Genomic DNA, 18728 nt, shown 5'->3' on the forward strand with positions numbered 1-18728 from the left:
CGGCAAACACATTAGTATAGACCGTGCGTAGTGCTATGGAAAATCATGAACAAGAATTGATTTCTCGGTTAGATTACAAAACTGAGAAAAGCTTCTTTAATTTCGTCATTCAGTTGGACCAAAAGTTACAACCCTGATTCTAGCTTCTGCTATAGCAAGATGCAATTATTCTCTTACATGCTAAACCCTAAAATGTGAGACAAAATACCCATTGCATTGATAAAAATAGAACATAGACGAAAAAATCGATCAATGAAGCTACACCGTTATGATACTAAATGCGCGAGATTGAAGAAGAAGACATAACACATACCCTATATCTAAAGTTGCAATCAAATGCAATTGGAAAAGAGTACTAACTGGTTCCAAAACAAGTGAAATCATCCCACAAAAAACTCTAAAACTGATTTTCTATTCAACTTGATGCAATAACTCATCGAACTAGCTGAATCAATCATCTTTGTACTGTTTGCATGCCAAACTGGCATGTTTCGTTTCGCACTAATTAAATTTACTTCTCTCAACAGTGTAACTCGAATCAACCGTTGCCAACTTGTTTCGTTATGCTTAATAGTGGAACACATACACCATCACAGTTGGATAGTATCAGGACTAGATCCGGCACCACTCTACCCGAAAGATCATGGCAAACGGTTCTAGTCCTTGAGAAAAGCAAGTGAACGCGCCTGTCCGCTTCCGAAACAAGTTCTGCATCCTGAGAGACGCGGTTCCGTGCACCGAGCGAATCTGGTTAGCTTGCCGGTCTACTTTCACACGCTTCTGCTATGAGGCTGCTGTCGGCGCTGTTGTGTTGCATGATGCTCGGATTGGAAGTGGACGTTTTCGCTTCATTTATTTTGGGAGGAAAATTTTCATGTTCTTGTGGCTTACTTCATGCTGTGTAAATATGTACTAAGTAGAGGCTAGTTTATAGGTTAAAGTGGTAATCTTGCAAACTTGTTTCCTCCCTTCAAGAGTATATACAAGAGGTTTGGGCGTATGGCGTGTGTTGTTGGAACACTTTTTGTTTTTATTCGTTTTGCATTGTCCGTTTTATCCCCTGCGATTAAGTTTCGCTATAAATTGGAGTCCTGACCAGAATAAGATATCATTGATCACAGTGACTTCAGCAGTAACGCACTAACCACCATCTACCATCCAACAAAATGGCATTCAAGGTAAAAGGATCCGTTCTGAAAGTGTCCAGAGATTGTTTCTGATAAACTAAAGGAAACTGATACCGTGTTCCGTTTGTCATACTTGCAGTTTGTCGTCTTCCTCGCCTCTTTGGCCGTTGCCAGCGCCGGATACCTGGAATCTCCAGCTCTGTCGTACGCCGCTCCAGTTGCCGCTCACTACTCGCCTGCTGCTTCAGTGAGCTACAGCAGCCTTTCTCACGCCACTCCTCTGGCTTACGCTTCTCCAGTTGCCAAGACTGTCGCTTACTCTAGCCCAGCTCTTGGAGCTACCCACGAGAGCACCATCCGCGGACATGATGCCACCATCTCGCACCAGTCCAAGGCCATCGATACCGCCTTCTCGAGCGTCCGCAAGTCTGACACCCGCATCACCAACGAAGCCCCCAAGCTGGCCTACGCTTCCTATGCCGCTCCAGCTGTTGCCACTTATGCCCAGGCCCCAATTGCCGTCGCTAAGCAGGTGAGCTATGCTGCCCCAGCCATCCAGACCTATGCCCACGCTGCCCCAGCTATCCAGACCTACGCCCACGCTGCTCCAGTTGTTGCCGCCACTAAGACCCTGACCTACTCGCCAGCCGTCCAGGTCGCTCATGTCAGCTACGAAGGAACCAATGCCCATTATGGCTGGTAAATTGTTCTGCCCCCGGACCACCAATGATGCAATGATCAATCATCGTTGTGTCTATATTTATTAAAATCTACCGTTGTTGTTATGTTTGGCAGCACGCTCCGGACGTCATCTTGGAGTGTGTTTTTAATAAATTAGATACAATCAATTTAGTGGTGTTTTAGTTTACGATTTTTTTTTAATCGGCGATAAGAGGCACAGCAACAAAATAAACCATGCTTATGATGGCATGGTTTGTATAGTAGAGGCATAAGTACTAGAATGCCAATGGCGCTGTTAGCATTAAAACAAGTTTTCACAATACTGGCCTCAGTGTGTTAAGTATGACTGATGGATGATAGAACTAATATTGAATTTCTATGAGAAGTTCTGTTGAAGTTCCATGGGAAATTGTTTTGCATTTCCGTAGAACAAAAATTAGTTTTCATTGGACAATCTGATGAACTTCCGTGGGAAATCATTTTAAATTTCTATTGGGTTACTAGACGGTAAACTACCGTAATCTGAAAAAGTGACGTACGCGCCATTTTACAAAATACATGTATTCCATTTTTTTTTGTTAAAGAGTAAGAAGAGTAGTTAACGAGTAACACCATTTTTAGAAAATGGCGTATACGTCCCTTTGCCAGATTACGGCAGTAAAGTTGAATAATTCGTGAAAAACTTAAATTCGCATGGGCAGTTCACAACTCGCATTTTCGCAGGTGGACAACGACTGTCGGGTCAACTACACCCAAAAAATAAGTCTTACAATATTATTGCATACAATCTTGACTTATATGTTCCTTCAGTTCTGCAAGGTTTTAATGCACAAAAGTAACTTGTCATAAGACGAGTTTATACAATCCCATTGAATTCCACCACTTAATTGTATCTTGACAAATACGTATTTTGACCTCAACAGTAAGGCCGTCTTCAGTGTCTCGTACTACAGTAGTAATGGTTGTCTGTTAGAAAATAAGTGACTGAAAGATTTGTCCGCAGAAGATGGTGGAAAGTCAGTAAATCGACCAAAACGTCCAGACAGCGTGGCAAAGTTTTGTTTTGTCATTTTTCGCCGAAAACAAATCGATGAGAATCCCTACCAGAAATTTCGCGGTGATTGATCCATTATGAACATCAAAACAACACTTGCAGAGATCCCACCACCATCTTATGTATTACAAAAGCAAGCTATTGTAAAGTCCTTTACCTACATGCAATATCAGATCCTCACGTTGTAAGCTTTGTACTAAATTTGAAATTGAACGAAAATGCCAAAATATTTCATTTTTCGCTTTACTATAGAATATTTGAATCAACAATATTAAAATCCATCGAATGTATTGTGTATATATTATGTGGAGATGATCAATATTAGCCATATTTTAAATAACAATCATGATTTGGTAGATGTATGATTTAGAGGGAATCAATTTTTCTTCGATGTGCATGCCATGCAAGTGACAAAAGAGAACCAACGACAAAGCTTGTTTTGTCGGAGATGCAACAAAAAAGAAGACAGTTTTGTTGCTAACTATTTATCCCGTTATTTTGCATTATCTCTACAGCAAATCTCGGTTTTAAGCTATCAATCAGAATTTTATGGAAATATTCGAGTATTAGCATCTTACTCTCGGAAATATCAGAAATATGCAAGCCAAATACTTCTTGCCATATTGTGTTTGGGTTCTGGGCTTGTTGCGAGGTGCGTTTGTCAGTAAAGGGCCCTATACACTAGACCTCTTCATGTTTTCAAAAGTATCAAAAATTCAACCAGCCAGCCCTGAATCACAATTCTCATGCCAAAATAAGTCTCTTGTCAAATTTTCAGCTGATTCGGATAAAATTTCGAAGTGGCGTAAGTCGATTTAGTGTTTTTGGGCTATTTTCAATTTTGGAGAAAACCGAAAAAACGTAGTATGCTATGGCTGCAAGCGGACGTGAAAATTTTCGTGCTGATGTTATGTCAATTTTAAATTCAATATTGAAGAAAAGTGGAGATCTGCTCACAAATTTTTCACCGGAGATAGCAAAACACGAAGAAGCTCTATTTCGTCAATAATTATCTAGAAGCTCTACTCTACCAACAATCAACAAGGTGTATGTGTAGGTTATGAATAACCGCACCAAATGCATGCTAGCAACACGTAAGGATAAACCATTTGGAACAGCCTTCTCAAAAAAAATTCTTCGACCGATGGACTGCGTTGATGAATGAACAAATACCTACAAGGTGCACTTGGGGTGATATCATGACAAGATTACCATTGGACGAAAATGGTTAGGAAGGAATACAATTTGGTAATGCATGTTACGGTATGGAGAACAACTTCGGCAAGTTTTTATATTTTTTCATAATTTATATCAACTTTAATTATTATAGCAAATGCATTAAATCTTGCATTGAATACTAAATGTTTATAATATTCATATGCCATGTTTTTTGTTTTCAGATTCAGAGTTAGATTATTATTTATATGCTTTCATTTTTGTGTCCTTGTGCACCGACATGGTGTTCAATAGTATAGAATTTTTCTAAATTATTCCTATTGTAATATGTAGTATGAATTCTTCAACGAATAATGCGATAGCTATGTGCTCTAGCTCGGGAATCGTGTCTACCACCATTTATGTCGTCAAATCCACCCGATCATTCCATAAGATTCAATATGTTTCGTATCCAATGCGTATCCATTACAAAAAAATACGAATCAAACTTTGCTTTATGGAATATAAAAAGTAAGCATTCTCATTTTCTTAATATTATCAACAGTTACAGATACAGTTAGATCAAGATATTTCGTTGAAAAAGTCAATGTAAGAAGCGATATCTGTTTTAAAAATCACTGCGGGACGAAGGTGGTTTAAAAAAGTTTTGTTTTAAATTTATTTAACTCATTGTGACAATATTAATGAGCAAGATAATACTAAGAAATGCACCCAATGTCTTAGAAAGGATTAGATTACTGAATCACTTTCCGTATATGAACACATTGTACTCGGTGGTATTCAGGAGTAATCTGTCAAGTTTTCTGAGTCTTTTCTTCTTCTTCAATGTCTCAACCAGTATTGAGGGCCGCACAGCAAATATATACGAACTCTATGGATTAGTTTTTATTGGAATATTCGTGATTATTTAGTATTATTTGATGAATATTTTCCTTTTATTCAATCTGGAGTAGGAACCATTAATATGTACAGTCAGTATAAGCTAAGCTAAGCTAAGCTTATTCCGAATTTTATCCAAATCCAATCCCTTTTCATTTCAAACCCAAGCCAAATCTTATCAAATTTAGACCAAATCCAATACTAACCTTGTCCAAGTCCGATCTATATGTTTTTTTTAAATTCAATAATCCAATCCAAATCCGATCTATTTAAATTCCAAATGAACTTTAATCAAAGCCATCCATTCATATCCATTCCAAATTCCATCAAATTATAATCCATTTTAAATCTACTCAAATCCAATTCAAATATAATCCAAATCCTTTTCAAATTCGATACAAATCGTATTCAAACCTGTTCCAAATCCAATTCAAATTCAAGTCAAACCCAATTCTGATCCAATCATTCATTCCAAAGCCAATCCAATTCAAATGCAATACGAAGTCAATTCAAAGTTTAATTGAATTCCAAACCAAACCCAATTCCAGTCCAAACCAATTCCAACCCAAAACCATTCCTAATATACTCCAGATTAAACCTAAACCAAATTCAATCCAAAACTAATCTAAAGTCAATCCAAATGCAATGAAATCCATTCCAAGTCCAATCTGAAGCCAATTTTAATCTATTCCAGTTCTATTTTTAAATCTTTCTAAATACAATCGGAACCTAATCCAAATCCTTTTTAAATTCAATCCACATGCATTGCGAATTCATTTTAAATCCAATCCAATTTCAATTCATTCCTAATCTAATTCAAACAAAATCCAAAATTGAATCCAAATCCGTTCGAAACCCAATCCAAACCTAATGTAAGTTCAATCCAGATTCATTTTAAATCCAATTCTAATCCATTCCAAGTTAGAAATGTATCCTCAAACCGAACAAAAAATCACGTCGTGATTTGATTTATGTTTTGTTCGAACAACTTGTTTAAAGAAATCTAAGCGTGCAAATATATGACAAATGTTCAGCTTCTGATTTTTAAGAATTCAACGTTAAATCGCACATTGACAATTATACAACTTAAATTTCCAGGGAAAAAAGAGGAATAAAAATATAATTAATAAGCAATCATTTGCCATAAATTCAAGAATTTTGTAGAACATCGACTTTTGGGGGAAACAGTATTTCATTGCTCTTAAAGGCTTGAAAATCACTTTAACATGGTCAAAACGTGACCGGAACGAATCGCAATGTTCATAAGACTTGTAGAGCACCCCAAAAGCTTCCGTATAGAGGTTGTTGCGATAATTTTCGAAGTTTATATCTCTTGTTAGGTTTTCTCCAAAATTGAAAGTAGCCCAAAAACACTAAATCGACTTAAGCCACTTCGAAATTTTATCCGAATTAGCTGAAAATTTGACAGGAGACTTATTTTAGCATAAGAATTGTGATTCTGGGCTGACCGGTTGAATTCTCGATACTTTTTGAAAACATGAAGAGGTCTACTATACACGCTCCGAAATGTTGTACAACTTTGACTCCGCCCCAGGAAATTTGCTTTGGTCGGAGTAAAGTCGGTCCGTCTGTGGGCAAGTTGTACTGTCGAACAGTCGTACAACTTGCCAACAGATGGTCTCTACAAACTCTGTTGATGAAAAAGGGTATATTGTTAGGCGTTGCTCGAATATTGATTCCCTGATAATGTAAATGGGGTGCAAAATTATTTTTTGTATCCGGTAGCTGGCCCCCGGGTTCGGACAGTGAGATTTTTCATGTGATCAAACAGCCATTCTTTACACCTATTTAGTACAACTTAGTTCAATTCAATTGTTTCTCCTTGCTAAGGTATCCATTGGCGTATATTTCATGCGAGGCTAAATTTTTGCTTTTCTCGAACAACAAAGTTGTACTGAAAGGCTGTCATATCATTCCAAAAACGAACTTTTACAGAAGGCCCGGAGATCCATAGTTTTATATACCAATCGACTGACCTCAACGAGCTGAGCACATGTCTGTCAGTCCGTGTGTGTGTGTTTTTTCTTCCTTAGCAATGGAGGGGGAATCTGTTCAACAGACATCCTGGGTTGGATGTCCAGGACGTTCAGGGACCACCTCCATCAACAATCGAGGGAGGCAGGACTACATCCCCGACCCGCTAAACCATTTTCATTGCCGTTTCCATTGCAAATTCCATAGAAATCTCAAATGATAGCCGATTTAACCCCCCAAAAATGTATGGAAAAATGACCCCCGATAGAACATTTTAAAAATGCACCTACGTGAAAGAGGAAAACCTATACTTTCGTGTAGTGAGTGTTTTAGAGATACTGATTTTTTTTAAATAAGCCTCTTCGGACAAAGACACCGTGAGTATGGACCATTGTGGAACGCCCGCCGTAACCTTGGTCGACTTCTGCCCCGAGTTCGTGTCGTAAACCAGAATCCGATTCAGGAAGTAGCTCCTAAGGATCTTACACAGGAAGTCGGGGATTAACATTCCATACAGCGCTGCGGCGATGGACTCCCAGCTGGCACTATTGAACGCGTTTTTTACGTCAATCGTCACTACCGCGCAGAACCGATTGCCGCTCCTCTTATTATTGGACGCCCTCTCTGCATCTTTAATGACTGTCCTGATTGCATCCACAGTCGGAAATCCGAGATTTTCGTTCCACCAGTAACTTGGCCGCCGGCTGTTCGTTGGCTCTAATTTCCTCGGCATCGTTGAATCGCAAGCCGTCGCTAGCGTTTCCGTCAGCTGGTCTGCGTCAAGGTTTGTAGCGTCGCTGCCCGCTCGAAGTGCTTCGATAAAAAGATCCTTATCGAAGCCCTTCGTCTTCCATCTTCGCCAACTAAACCTTATCTCCCGTCGTACCGTCGGCGTTCGTTTTCCAACACTACATCGGATCGCCTGGTGATCACTATGGGCATAGTCTTCACAAACTCTCCAGTTCATGTTCCTCGCTATTGACGGATTGCAGAATGTGACATCGATGATGGACTCCCTGCCATCTCTGCGAAATATACTGACGGCACCATCGTTGTCCAATCTTACTTCCAGTTTATCCAGCGCCTCCTCCAGCAAACTGTAATCTCTGGCGTTAGTCAGTCTGCTTCCCCAATCCACTGCCCAAGCATTGAAATCGCCTCCGATAATCTCCGGTTTTCGGCCGATCAACTTCTCCGTGAATGAGTCCAGCATCCAGTTATACTGCTCCAAAGTCCACCTTGGGGGTGTGTAACAGCTACTAATTTTGGCGATTACGAAACCCTCGCTTGAACTGTCTACCCCCTCTTGTATAGAGAATCTGTCCATCACTTGGATAGCCACAATCCCGGTAGCATCCGCCACCCAGTTGCCGTTGTCAGAGAAGGGATCCGGTACGGCTCAGCAATAATGTGGGGTTCCAATTAATTGGGCCAACGAAGCTAAATATTTAGGACTTCCGCTAGATCAAAAATAAACTTTTAAAAGTCACATTGAAGGTATTCAAACCAAATGTAACAAATATATCAAGTGTATATATCCACTTATAAACAGAAAATCAAAACTTTGTCTTAAGAACACATTTTTTAATAACAAACAAATTTTTAGACAAGCCATGTTGTATGCTGTGCCAATATGAACTAGTTGCTGCAATATCAGAAAGAAAGTACTTTAGAGGATTCAAAATAAAATTTTGAAAATGATTTTGAAGTTGCCTCCATGGTATAGTACCAATGAACTTTATAGAATTTCTAATATTGAGACTTTGCAACAAATGTCAAACAAATGTCAAATATGCCAATTTTAGACAAAAATCGTTGCAATCTTCTATTGCAACGATTAGCTCCTTGTACCCTTCGTATAAATTAGGTTAAGTTTAGTTTAAGTTGAAAACATTATAATTTACACATGGTTCAATTCAACCAACCAGAGGAAAAATCCTAGCTGCCAGAGGCAATTGAAATGTATTAATAATAACTAAAAATGTAACATAGCAAAAAGGATGTGACAGAAGTCAATCGTTGCCTTAAAAGAAGGTATGCCCTAGGTATACTGGCAGCAATGACTGCCAGCATTATATGTAGCAATAAGGAAATATTCCATTTTTATAGCTTTTTTGAATTAATAGATGTTTCACAACGTAGGGTTAAAAAGCGATGTATCCTAATGAAGTTATCAGTTAAAGTTGAACCGCCAAACCGTAAGGAATAAAGTCTCTTGAATACTCAAAGGTGAATTTTGTGGTGCCCAGTTTTCTCCGAAATTGACATTTGTGGATAGTGTCCGAACAACCCGTGTGTGACCCCAAAACCCGCCGGAAGCCACGATCCTGCCCTAACATCTTGGTGCTCTGACCAGGATACGGCTTCCTCCCAGAAAATCCGTCATTGCATTTCGGACTACGACGTTATCTGACGGCATCATTCCGCACTATTGTGTGCCCAGCGGCATTCATAAAATCGCCATCTTCCTGGACCCTATTGTGCTCTCGCGCCAACGATAAGCTTCTCCAGCGTTCCCGCTTGTTTTATTAAAATACAAGGCCTAATCTTATTAGGCACTCGGTACGTATTATTCTGAGGAGCGCAAAAACTTTCCGCGGGTGCTTTGAGATTTTTAAGATTTTTTCCGGTCCTTCCAATCCGCTGTGGAGCTGCAGAAGTAGTGCCCGTCTATTGTTATCCAATAATAGCTAGTGAGAGACGACGTTATTAGTAGCCGCTTCTATAGCATTGCCCAATGATCCGCTGGATCCGTCTGGATAGCCGTTGCTGTTTTTTCATTGAAATCCAAGGCCTAAACCTAGCCTTGAGAAGGCTAGTAACGCTCCAAGTTCTTTATTCCGTTTGTCCGGCTCTACCGGGTCTTTCTCTTTGTCATCCAATCTAGGGCACGTGACGATCATCCGACTCCACAATGGCGGACGAGCGTACGAGACAACAGCTCATCAATCGCCGAACTACGCTCACCGCTTCCCTGGGGAGAGCAGAACAATTAATCGAGAAATTCGAGGAGGGACGGGATCGAGGCCAGGTGAAGCTACGTCTAGAGAATCTTGATACCGTGTGGATGGGACTGGATGACGTGCAAACCCAGCTCGAGGATATGGAGCTAACTGAGGAAGGTATGGCACAAAACCTGTCTTTTCGCTCCAATTATGAAACCCGTTACTTCCAAGTAAAAGCTACCCTCCAATCTTACCTCTCCAATGTACCTCCGACAAGCGCAGTCCCCCAACTAGTTCGACGGAGATTATAACTATTGGCTCCCATTCCACGACACACTCGTTGCTCTTATCCATTCCAACCCCGAGGTTCATGACATCCAAAAATTCCACTATCTACGTGCTGCCCTGAAAAGAGAAGCAGCACAACTAGTCTAGCCGATCGGCATCAGCTCTGCCAATTATGCCATCCCTTGGCAAACCCTAGTTTCCCGCTACGCCAACGACTACCTCCTCAAGAAACGCCACCTACAAGCCCTTCTCGTCTGTCCCAGTATGAAGAAATAATCCACCGCTGCATTACATTCAGTAGTCGACGAGTACGAGCGCCACACGAAAACCCCTCGCCAGCTGGGAGAACCAATCGATACATGGAGTACACCCAGTTCTTTTTTTACACGGGTGGCTTTTAGTCGATTACGACCTTCAGCGTTAATGAAACTATGAGTTAAACCCATGAAAAAAATCACTAAAAATCAAAGAAAATTCAGGTTGTATTTAAAAAGCTGTGGAAGATCAGGTTAACCGGGAAATTGAAGAATACCAACCGTGTAAAAAAAAATATTGGTTGAACTATGTTGAAGCATGTATTGTGTCTCCGACTCGACGACGCGACACTGAAAGCTCGGGAGAACTTTGCTACAACCGCTGAAAACCCCGATTATTCCTGTCTGATCGAGTTTCTCCAACGTCGCATTCGTGTATTGAAATCAATGTCCGTAAGCCACCAAGCACATCTAACATCTAGTAATCAAACCATTATGTTTCGACGCTCATCGTTCCATAAAACCGTTTCACATGCTGCAGCTGAAACTACTCATCGAAAATGCCACTCCTGCGATCAACATCATCCGCTCTTCCAATGCCCACGATTCGAAAAAATGTCCATTCCCGATCGACTGAAAGTTGTGAATTATAAACACCTCTGCCATAATTGTTTTCGCCAAGACCACCATGCTCGTAATTGCCATTAGAAATTCTCTTGTCGTCATTGCAAAAGGAGACACCATTCACTGCTTCACCCAGGCTACCACCCACTCTAGAATGATCATTCATCCGCAACATAACGCACCGTGCCTTCAACTACTTACACACCTAAGCCCTTCATCAGACAAGACACAGTAGTAAACAACAAACGAACACCCCCATCGATGAATGCTGTCACTGCTCAGACTACCAACTCGTCACAAATATCAAACGCTAAGGTTTTGCTGTCGACGGTCGTGATGATGGTTGTTGATTGCCACGGACGAGAGCATCCAGCGCGAGCATTATTGGACAATGGCTCGCAATCCAATATCATCAGTGAACGACTATGCCAACTTTTGCGGTTGAAACGGAATAAGAACGCCTACCGAAGCCGATCCATCTCAGGTCCACTATTTACCTCATCATGCCGTACTAAAAGAAGCCAGTACCACTACTAAAGTACGGGTGGTGTTTGACGGATCTGCCAAAACATCCACCGGTTACTCCCTTAACGATGCCCTTCAAGTATGCCCAATTGTCCAAGACGAACTTCTGACCCTCGTCCTTCGATTCAGACAGTATTCCATCGCATTAGTCGCGGACATTGCCAAAACGTACCGTATATTGCTGCACCCTGAGGAGTGAGGACAGCATCCCTACAGCGAATTCTCTGGCGATTCAATCCCATTGAGCCAGTGGCCACATATGAGCTGCAGACAGTCACATACGGACTCGCACAACAGCTTGCAGCGGACGACGGTGATACCTACCTACTCGGTGGACCTGCTCTGAGGAAAGGTTTCTATGTGGACGACTACATAGGGGGAGCGAACACAGAGGAGGAGGCAATACAAACCCGTGAGGAGCTGGATGAGCTGCTTGGCAGAGGAGGATTCCAGTTAAGAAAGTGGGCATCGAACAATCCAATCGTTTTGGAAGGCATCGCACCATCACAAATCGGAACCCAATAAACACTGAAGTTTAACCATTGCGAGCCCATCAAGGCACTGGGTGTCTGTTGGGAACCCTGCCCGGATCAGTTTCTTTTCGAATCCACTATAGTCTCCGGTGATGTTTTTCCCACAAAGCGATCCATTCTTTCCGCCGTCTCAAAACATTTGGATCCTCTTGGGCTCACAGCACCGGTCGTCATACGAGCAAAAATGTTGTTACAGGAGCTTTGGTTACAACCCTGCAGATGGGACGATGCAAATGCATCCCAGTAAGCTTATGGCGCTTGCGTTTATGATCGATCCACCAACTTCGAAGGGAAAACAAATGTAGAATTGATAGCATCAAAATCTAAAGTTTCCCCCTTAAAACGCATTTGTATTCCCCGGCTGGAATCATCCGCAGCTGTTCTCGCTACACGGCTGCATAATAAAGTTCGTCTAGCTTTAGACATGCCTATATCAGAATTCCACTTCTAGTCGGACTCTACTGTGACACTCGAATGGCTACGATCACCCCCCTCCACTTGAAACGCCTTTATCGCCAATAGAGTTTCTGAGATCCAAACCGCGACGCAGGGATCCAGTTGGCACCATGTCGCAGGAAAAGAGAACCCGGTGGACCTTCTTACAAAAGGAATGAGAGTTGATGATTTTCTCGGCAGCACCCTGTGGCATCATGGACCATCTTGGTTAGGAGCACCCGAGATTGAGTGGTCAATTATGACGCAACAAAGTAGCACATCCGAAGACATCCTCGAACGACGCAGAATGGTGGCGGCGATCCAAAACAGGCCAGAAGTCAACGAAGTTTTTGGCACCTCCGTGTCATATAATCGGTTGATTCGAGTAACCGCTTTCTGTCTGCGCTTTATCAAAGCTTGTCGTCGCAGAAACGCATCAACGTCATATTCCGATTCCGAAGCAATCCTGCACCCGATAACCGTTGAGGAAATGTCCGAAGCCCGTATGAAACTCATCAAGTTGGCCCAAGCTGATTCTTTCACAGAAGAAATAAGGTACTTGGGAAAGGGGAAAGCCGTATTCAAACATTCCAACTTGCGTCTTCTGTGTCCATTCATCGATCAGCAGGGAGTTCTCAGAGTTGGAGGAAGGTTGCGTCTATCCGATCAGCCATACTTGACCAAACATCCCATCCTTCTACCCAATTCCCACCCACTTGCACGGTTAATTGTCACACATTACCACCTCAAACTTCTACGCGGTGGCGGCCGCGTCACACTTGCTATTGACCAATACAAGGAAGAAGACTACTCAACAGCATCGTACGAAATTGCTTCCGTTGCGTTCGTGCCTTGCCCGTTCCCCTCCAGCAGCAAACCGTCCAGTTACTGCAGCCGAGAATCACAGTCAGCAGGCCATTCTCCATCACTGGAATTGATTACGCTGGACCAGTCTATATCAAACCCATCCACAAGCGTGCATCTCCAACCAAGGCATATAGGGGGAAAGACGGCTTTGGCAGGTTTTGTTCTATTATTGGCAGGGGGGTTTTTGTCGACCAAATTTTATGAAATTTGGCCACAATGTTCTTTGATATGCAAAGAATGTTTAGGCCAAATTTGAGCATAGTCAGACATAAAAAAACCCTGCCAATAATAGAACAAAACCTGCCAAAGCCGTCATTCCCCCTATCAGCGTTTTCGTCTGCTTCGTTACCAAAGCGGTGCACCTGGAGTTGGTGAGTGACCTGTCAAATGCTGTATTCGATACTTAGCAAATAAAATAAATAAAAAAAAGCCGTTTTCGAGAAGATTGTCAACAATAGACAAGATGTTTACTCTGCGACAAATCCTTGATAAAAATAATTGCCACGTCACACATTGTTTCTGAAGTCGACTGCCACAACAGCTGCTGTGCGGTGTCGCAATGATTGAGATTTGACTGGATGATCTCCATTAAGATCACTCCTCACGGTTTCAAAGTGCTCGCGTTTTCGGGGGCACACCACTCGATACGGAAGCAACGCACAACTGTCATTTTTATTTTTTCAACAAAGCTAAATCAACAAAAATGACAGTTGTGCGCCGCCTCCGTATCGAGTGGTGTGCCTTCGAAAACGCGAGCACTTTGAAACTTGGATTCCGTGAGGAGTGTCCTTATAGTCACTCCTCACGGAATCCAAACTAAAAAGTACTCGCGTTTTCAAGTGCACACCATTTAATACGGAAGCAACGCCCAACTGTCATTTTTGTTATTTCACGCATGCTGCGACGCAGCATGATAACAATGACAGTTGTGCGGGTCTGGATTCCGTGAGGAGTGTCCTTAATATCGACTCGTCACCGCCTTCTTGTAGGCAGGGCATTGGAAGTCACTCGTCATATGGTCGTTCCCGTCTTCCAGTTTGCAGAGCAGGCATCTTGGTTGGTTCGTGCAGTCCCTAGCAATGTGTCTTTCTCCACCACATTTCCTACAAAGACTGGATCTGTCCGGACTATTGCAGTTTCGCGCCTGGTGTCCAAACGCCATACATTTGAAGCATCGCTCCATCTGTTTGGAGATTCGAGGAGTGAGTATCAACGGACACATTGACCATCAGACTTTCACTTTGCCCAACTCTACCATTTTGTTGGCAGTGTACCACCGTACGCTTTCCTCAGCTGAATGGTCATCTGAACTTCGCCCAGCGCGCATTGTGAGGTCAGTGCATCCCTCAGTTTGTCGTAATTGACCAAATTTCAAATTGTTTAATGAAAAATACGATAGAAAAAAAAACTCCGCAGGAAAACAAAAATCTTTTCGTTTCGAAAAATCCTCAATAAAAAGGAACCTTAAGGTCACTCCTGACGGAATCCAAGTTCCAAAGTGCTCGCGTTTTCGAGGGCACACCACTCGATTCAGAGGCGGCGCACAACTGTCATTTTTGTTGATTTAGCTTTGCTGCGTCGCAGCATGCGTGAAATAATAAAAATGACAGTTGTGCGTTGTTTCCGTATCAGGTGGTGTGCCCCCGAAAACGCGAGCACTTTTAAACTTGGGTTCCGTGAGGAGTGACCTTAATTTCGTCTCGGAAGTAAATCTTTATCGTTTCGTTCCATTTCGAAACAACATAGAATTTATTTATTTGGCATCGTTTATGAAAAATTGTGTTATCGTACACCCTTATCTCGAGGACATCTGGGTACATCCGAGAAACGCTTACAAAGACTTCGAAAATTGTGAAAAATCATACCACCACAGTTTGGTTTGGTTTGACAAAAGTTGTAGACTTAAAAATAATGTCCCCATAGAAATGCTTCAAACACCATATCGTTGGTACTCCAACGGAATCTGGAATAATACCAAAACCGTCCGAAATCTGGACACCACACGAAGTGAAACGAAATTTGATTGAAAACTGAAAATTGTCTCAATTTTTCAAATTGATCGGTTGAAAGCAACCGGAGGTCAATTTTTTTAAATTTAAAAATTTGCCTTCTGGAAGACTTTGGCCTTTTTGGTGTGAATGTGCCTACACTGTGCGCTGACAGAATATCATCACAATCTGTCAAGTGGCAATCGAGTGGCATCGGAACAAGAGCAAATTCCCTAAAAAAATTATGCTGTCATGGAAATTCCAACTGCGTCGCACAGCCAGGAGATCGCCTTCAAATGCAGGCAGTGTTGTCTACATTCTAGCAAATAAAAATGGTCCGTTCAAACGATTATACAATCTTATTTCAGCATGTGCTAATTTTTTCCTCTATCTTTTTTTGTTGATGTCGATGAATGAACACATGGATACAGTCGAATTTGGCTCGGTGATAGTTGATAACTCTTAATTTGCACTGTATTCGTTGATTCGACAGTTGAAATGTCCGCGAAAGTCTTTCACTGGATGGGCAACTATTTGAAAGTTGACTTTCTAATTACCAATTTGAGACCTACAAAGGATGGACTTAAGAATATCATTATCGTAGATCATATAGATATTATAGAAATTAGATAGACTACAAAGCAGATAGATAATCATATTTTATGAGCTGATAGATAAGCAGAGCTGGTTTTCTAGGGGCTGTTTTTTAGGGCACGAATATTTGTAGTCATCCTTTTCTACAATCAGCAAAATGTTTTGATCGTTCTGATACGATTTATACATGGTGAAAGTCTGTTTCTTTCATTGTACACCATGATGCAATCCAAAAGATTCTCCAGCAATGAAAGTAGATTTGTTAATGTTTCATTAGCTTCTTAACTTTATTCAACAAAATCGTTCAACATTTTCGGCGGTTCGCGGTTATGTACAAATTGATCACGTTGTTCTATTTCTACCTGAGTATCAGCAAGACCTGGAAACTATTTCCGTATCAATTTACCAAGCGTAGTGAGCGCTAGCATCCTGGAAGCTAACGTGAGAAACAGTGGATTCTGGAGCGTAGCTGACAGTCTTGGCAGCAACAACTGGAGCGGCATGGGCGTACACGGGCTGTGGGGCAACAGTCTTCAGGTAGGTTGGCTGCTGGACGATGGTCTTGCTGTAGACTGGCTCGGAAACAAGGGTCTTGGCGTAGACTGGTGCATCAGCGTAGGTCTTGGCGTAGACTGGAGCAGCAGCGTAGGACTTTGCGTAAACTGGAGCAGCAGCATAGGTCTTGGCGTAGACTGGCTCGGAAACGAGGGTCTTGGCATACACTGGTTCAGAGACGTAAGTCTTGGCAACTGGAGCGCTGTAGGCAAGGGTCTTGGAGGCAACAACTGGGGCAGAGTAGACTGGCTCAGCGGCATAAGTCTTGGCATAAGTTGGGGCGGCGTAGGTGGCTGGGTAGGCCAGAGTCTTGGCGTACGCTGGTTGAGCAACAACCGTCTTGGTGTAGGCTGGGGCAGCAACAACAGTCTTGGCATAAGCTGGCTCGGCAACCACGGTCTTGGTGTATGCTGGCTCTTGGACGTACTGGACTGATGGCTGGGCATATGCGACGGTCTTGGTGGCCACAGGAGTGGCGTAATGCACAGCGGGTTGAGCATAAGCCAAGGTCTTGGCAACTGGAGCAGCATATTGGACGGATGGTTCAGCATAGGCCAAAGTCTTGGTGACTGGGGCGGCGTAGTGGACAGCCGGTTCAGCGTAGGTTACAGTCTTGGCAACCTTTACTGGGTGGTGTTCACGGGTGATGGAGCTGTAGCTGACGGCGGATGCTGGCGAGTAGTGAGCTGCGTGGTGGTCAGCTTCCAGGTAGCCAGCGCTGGCACAGGCCAGGGTGGCAAACAGTACAACCATCTGTTGACGAAAAGGATAAGGCCAGATATGTTGTAATCCATTTTAATTGTATATTTTTTCAACAAGTCATATCATAATTCACTGATTGTGTCCATCAAGAATATACATATTTGTAATCACGTGTTCTTGTTCTGATAATACATGCACAATAGTCCATTTCAAGATTTCACTAATGAGCTCTAATCTTTTATCAATCCAATCACTAATTAACACAATCACTAATCAACCCAGTCTCAACTGCTCGATCGAAACCTTCCGAACCGCATCACTCTCACCTTAAACGCCATAATGTTGCTGCGAGTGTGTACGATTTAGTCTTACTAAAAGTAACTGAAGCAATGATACAATTCAGTCGGTCACATCCAATATTTATACGGAAAATCTAAACACTTGGGATGAGCGCTCTCAGCCTCTAGTTCGGAACCGATCAACTCCGCGCTGGCGATGGTGATGATGACGAGACCCGCAAAACTCAGAAGAGAGGCTGACCTTCCCTGCGGGTAAATTGTTGATGACGGCTACGATTAGTCGGAGCGGTAAGGAGTAGCAAATTAAATGAAAAAAAGTCCAACTTAGTGAGTAATGCCGATATAAATCGCATATATCCCGAGCGTGCGAATCGGAACCGAGACCGGACGATAAGATTGGTCTGAGATTGATGAGATATGGTTCGAATCATATGGTCTCTCGCTTCAGGTTTCGACGACTGAGTTGATTAACCTCTGAAATAAGAAGACATGGTTGCCACGAGGAAGGCGGAAAAGACTAGGTGTTTGAGGAAAAAAGACGATCAAACCTCTCGAAACGTGGTTGACGGAACGGTGGGCTCGTTTCGCGGGCTCATTCTGCTTGCTACCGAATCAGCGAACAGATGCAGTTAGCGGCGTGCCTTCGCGAAGATGGTCTAATATGAGAAAAGTGTATCTCTGGGGGAACATCTGATTGAATCAGTTAATAATTTTATCGGGCATAGTGATTTTGTCATTATCACCGAGTTAGCACCAAAAAATATTTATTTGGTGTTTTTGTTACGGTCGCGAAAATGAAAAAGTTGCTTAAACGGGAGTTTACAACAATTGACGTTGGTACAAACTTCGCATGCCAATAAAAAATAGAGGATCAGTGGTTGGAAGCTAGCTGATACTTCTCTATGATGTAATATGCTTCTCATATTTTGAAGCAATCTTACCCGGATTTTTAGCAGTCTTAAAAGTATTCTGAGAATTAACTTTATTTTCGAGTCCCAGTGATAAATTTGAGTTAAAAAATAACATCTATAAAAGAAATAGACTAAGAAATTCGAATCCCCATGGTTTTTGAATAAGGGTTGTTATTACTCGTACCGAATTACCTAAATTACCTAGAATCCATTCATACTCTGAGGAATCACAGCAGATTTCAGATTCCAGCGAATCTAGCTCAATAAAACTAAACCGAATAGTACAACAAACATTC

The 18728-nt window shown here is 42.1% G+C and overlaps 2 protein-coding genes across 2 annotated transcripts; one reads left to right on the forward strand and one right to left on the reverse strand.

The window, feature by feature from the left end:
- Positions 1 to 1031: 1031 nt before the first annotated feature.
- On the forward strand, positions 1032 to 1975 carry LOC134223018 (cuticle protein LPCP-23-like). Its single transcript, XM_062702154.1, has 2 exons — positions 1032 to 1178; positions 1267 to 1975. The coding sequence occupies exons 1-2, from the start codon at positions 1167 to 1169 to the stop codon at positions 1828 to 1830; spliced, it is 576 nt and encodes a 191-aa protein (XP_062558138.1). The 5' UTR covers positions 1032 to 1166; the 3' UTR covers positions 1831 to 1975.
- Positions 1976 to 16223: 14248 nt separating this feature from the next.
- On the reverse strand, positions 16224 to 17670 carry LOC134223019 (adhesive plaque matrix protein-like). The gene is made up of 2 exons (XM_062702155.1): positions 17549 to 17670; positions 16224 to 17273 (listed from the first exon to the last, which is right to left on the reverse strand). Exons 1-2 carry the CDS (start codon positions 17558 to 17560, stop codon positions 16368 to 16370), a joined length of 918 nt encoding a protein of 305 aa, XP_062558139.1. The 5' UTR covers positions 17561 to 17670; the 3' UTR covers positions 16224 to 16367.
- Positions 17671 to 18728: the final 1058 nt, after the last annotated feature.

This window comes from Armigeres subalbatus, chromosome 3, assembly GCF_024139115.2.
Source record: "Armigeres subalbatus isolate Guangzhou_Male chromosome 3, GZ_Asu_2, whole genome shotgun sequence".
NCBI lineage: Eukaryota > Metazoa > Arthropoda > Insecta > Diptera > Culicidae > Armigeres > Armigeres subalbatus.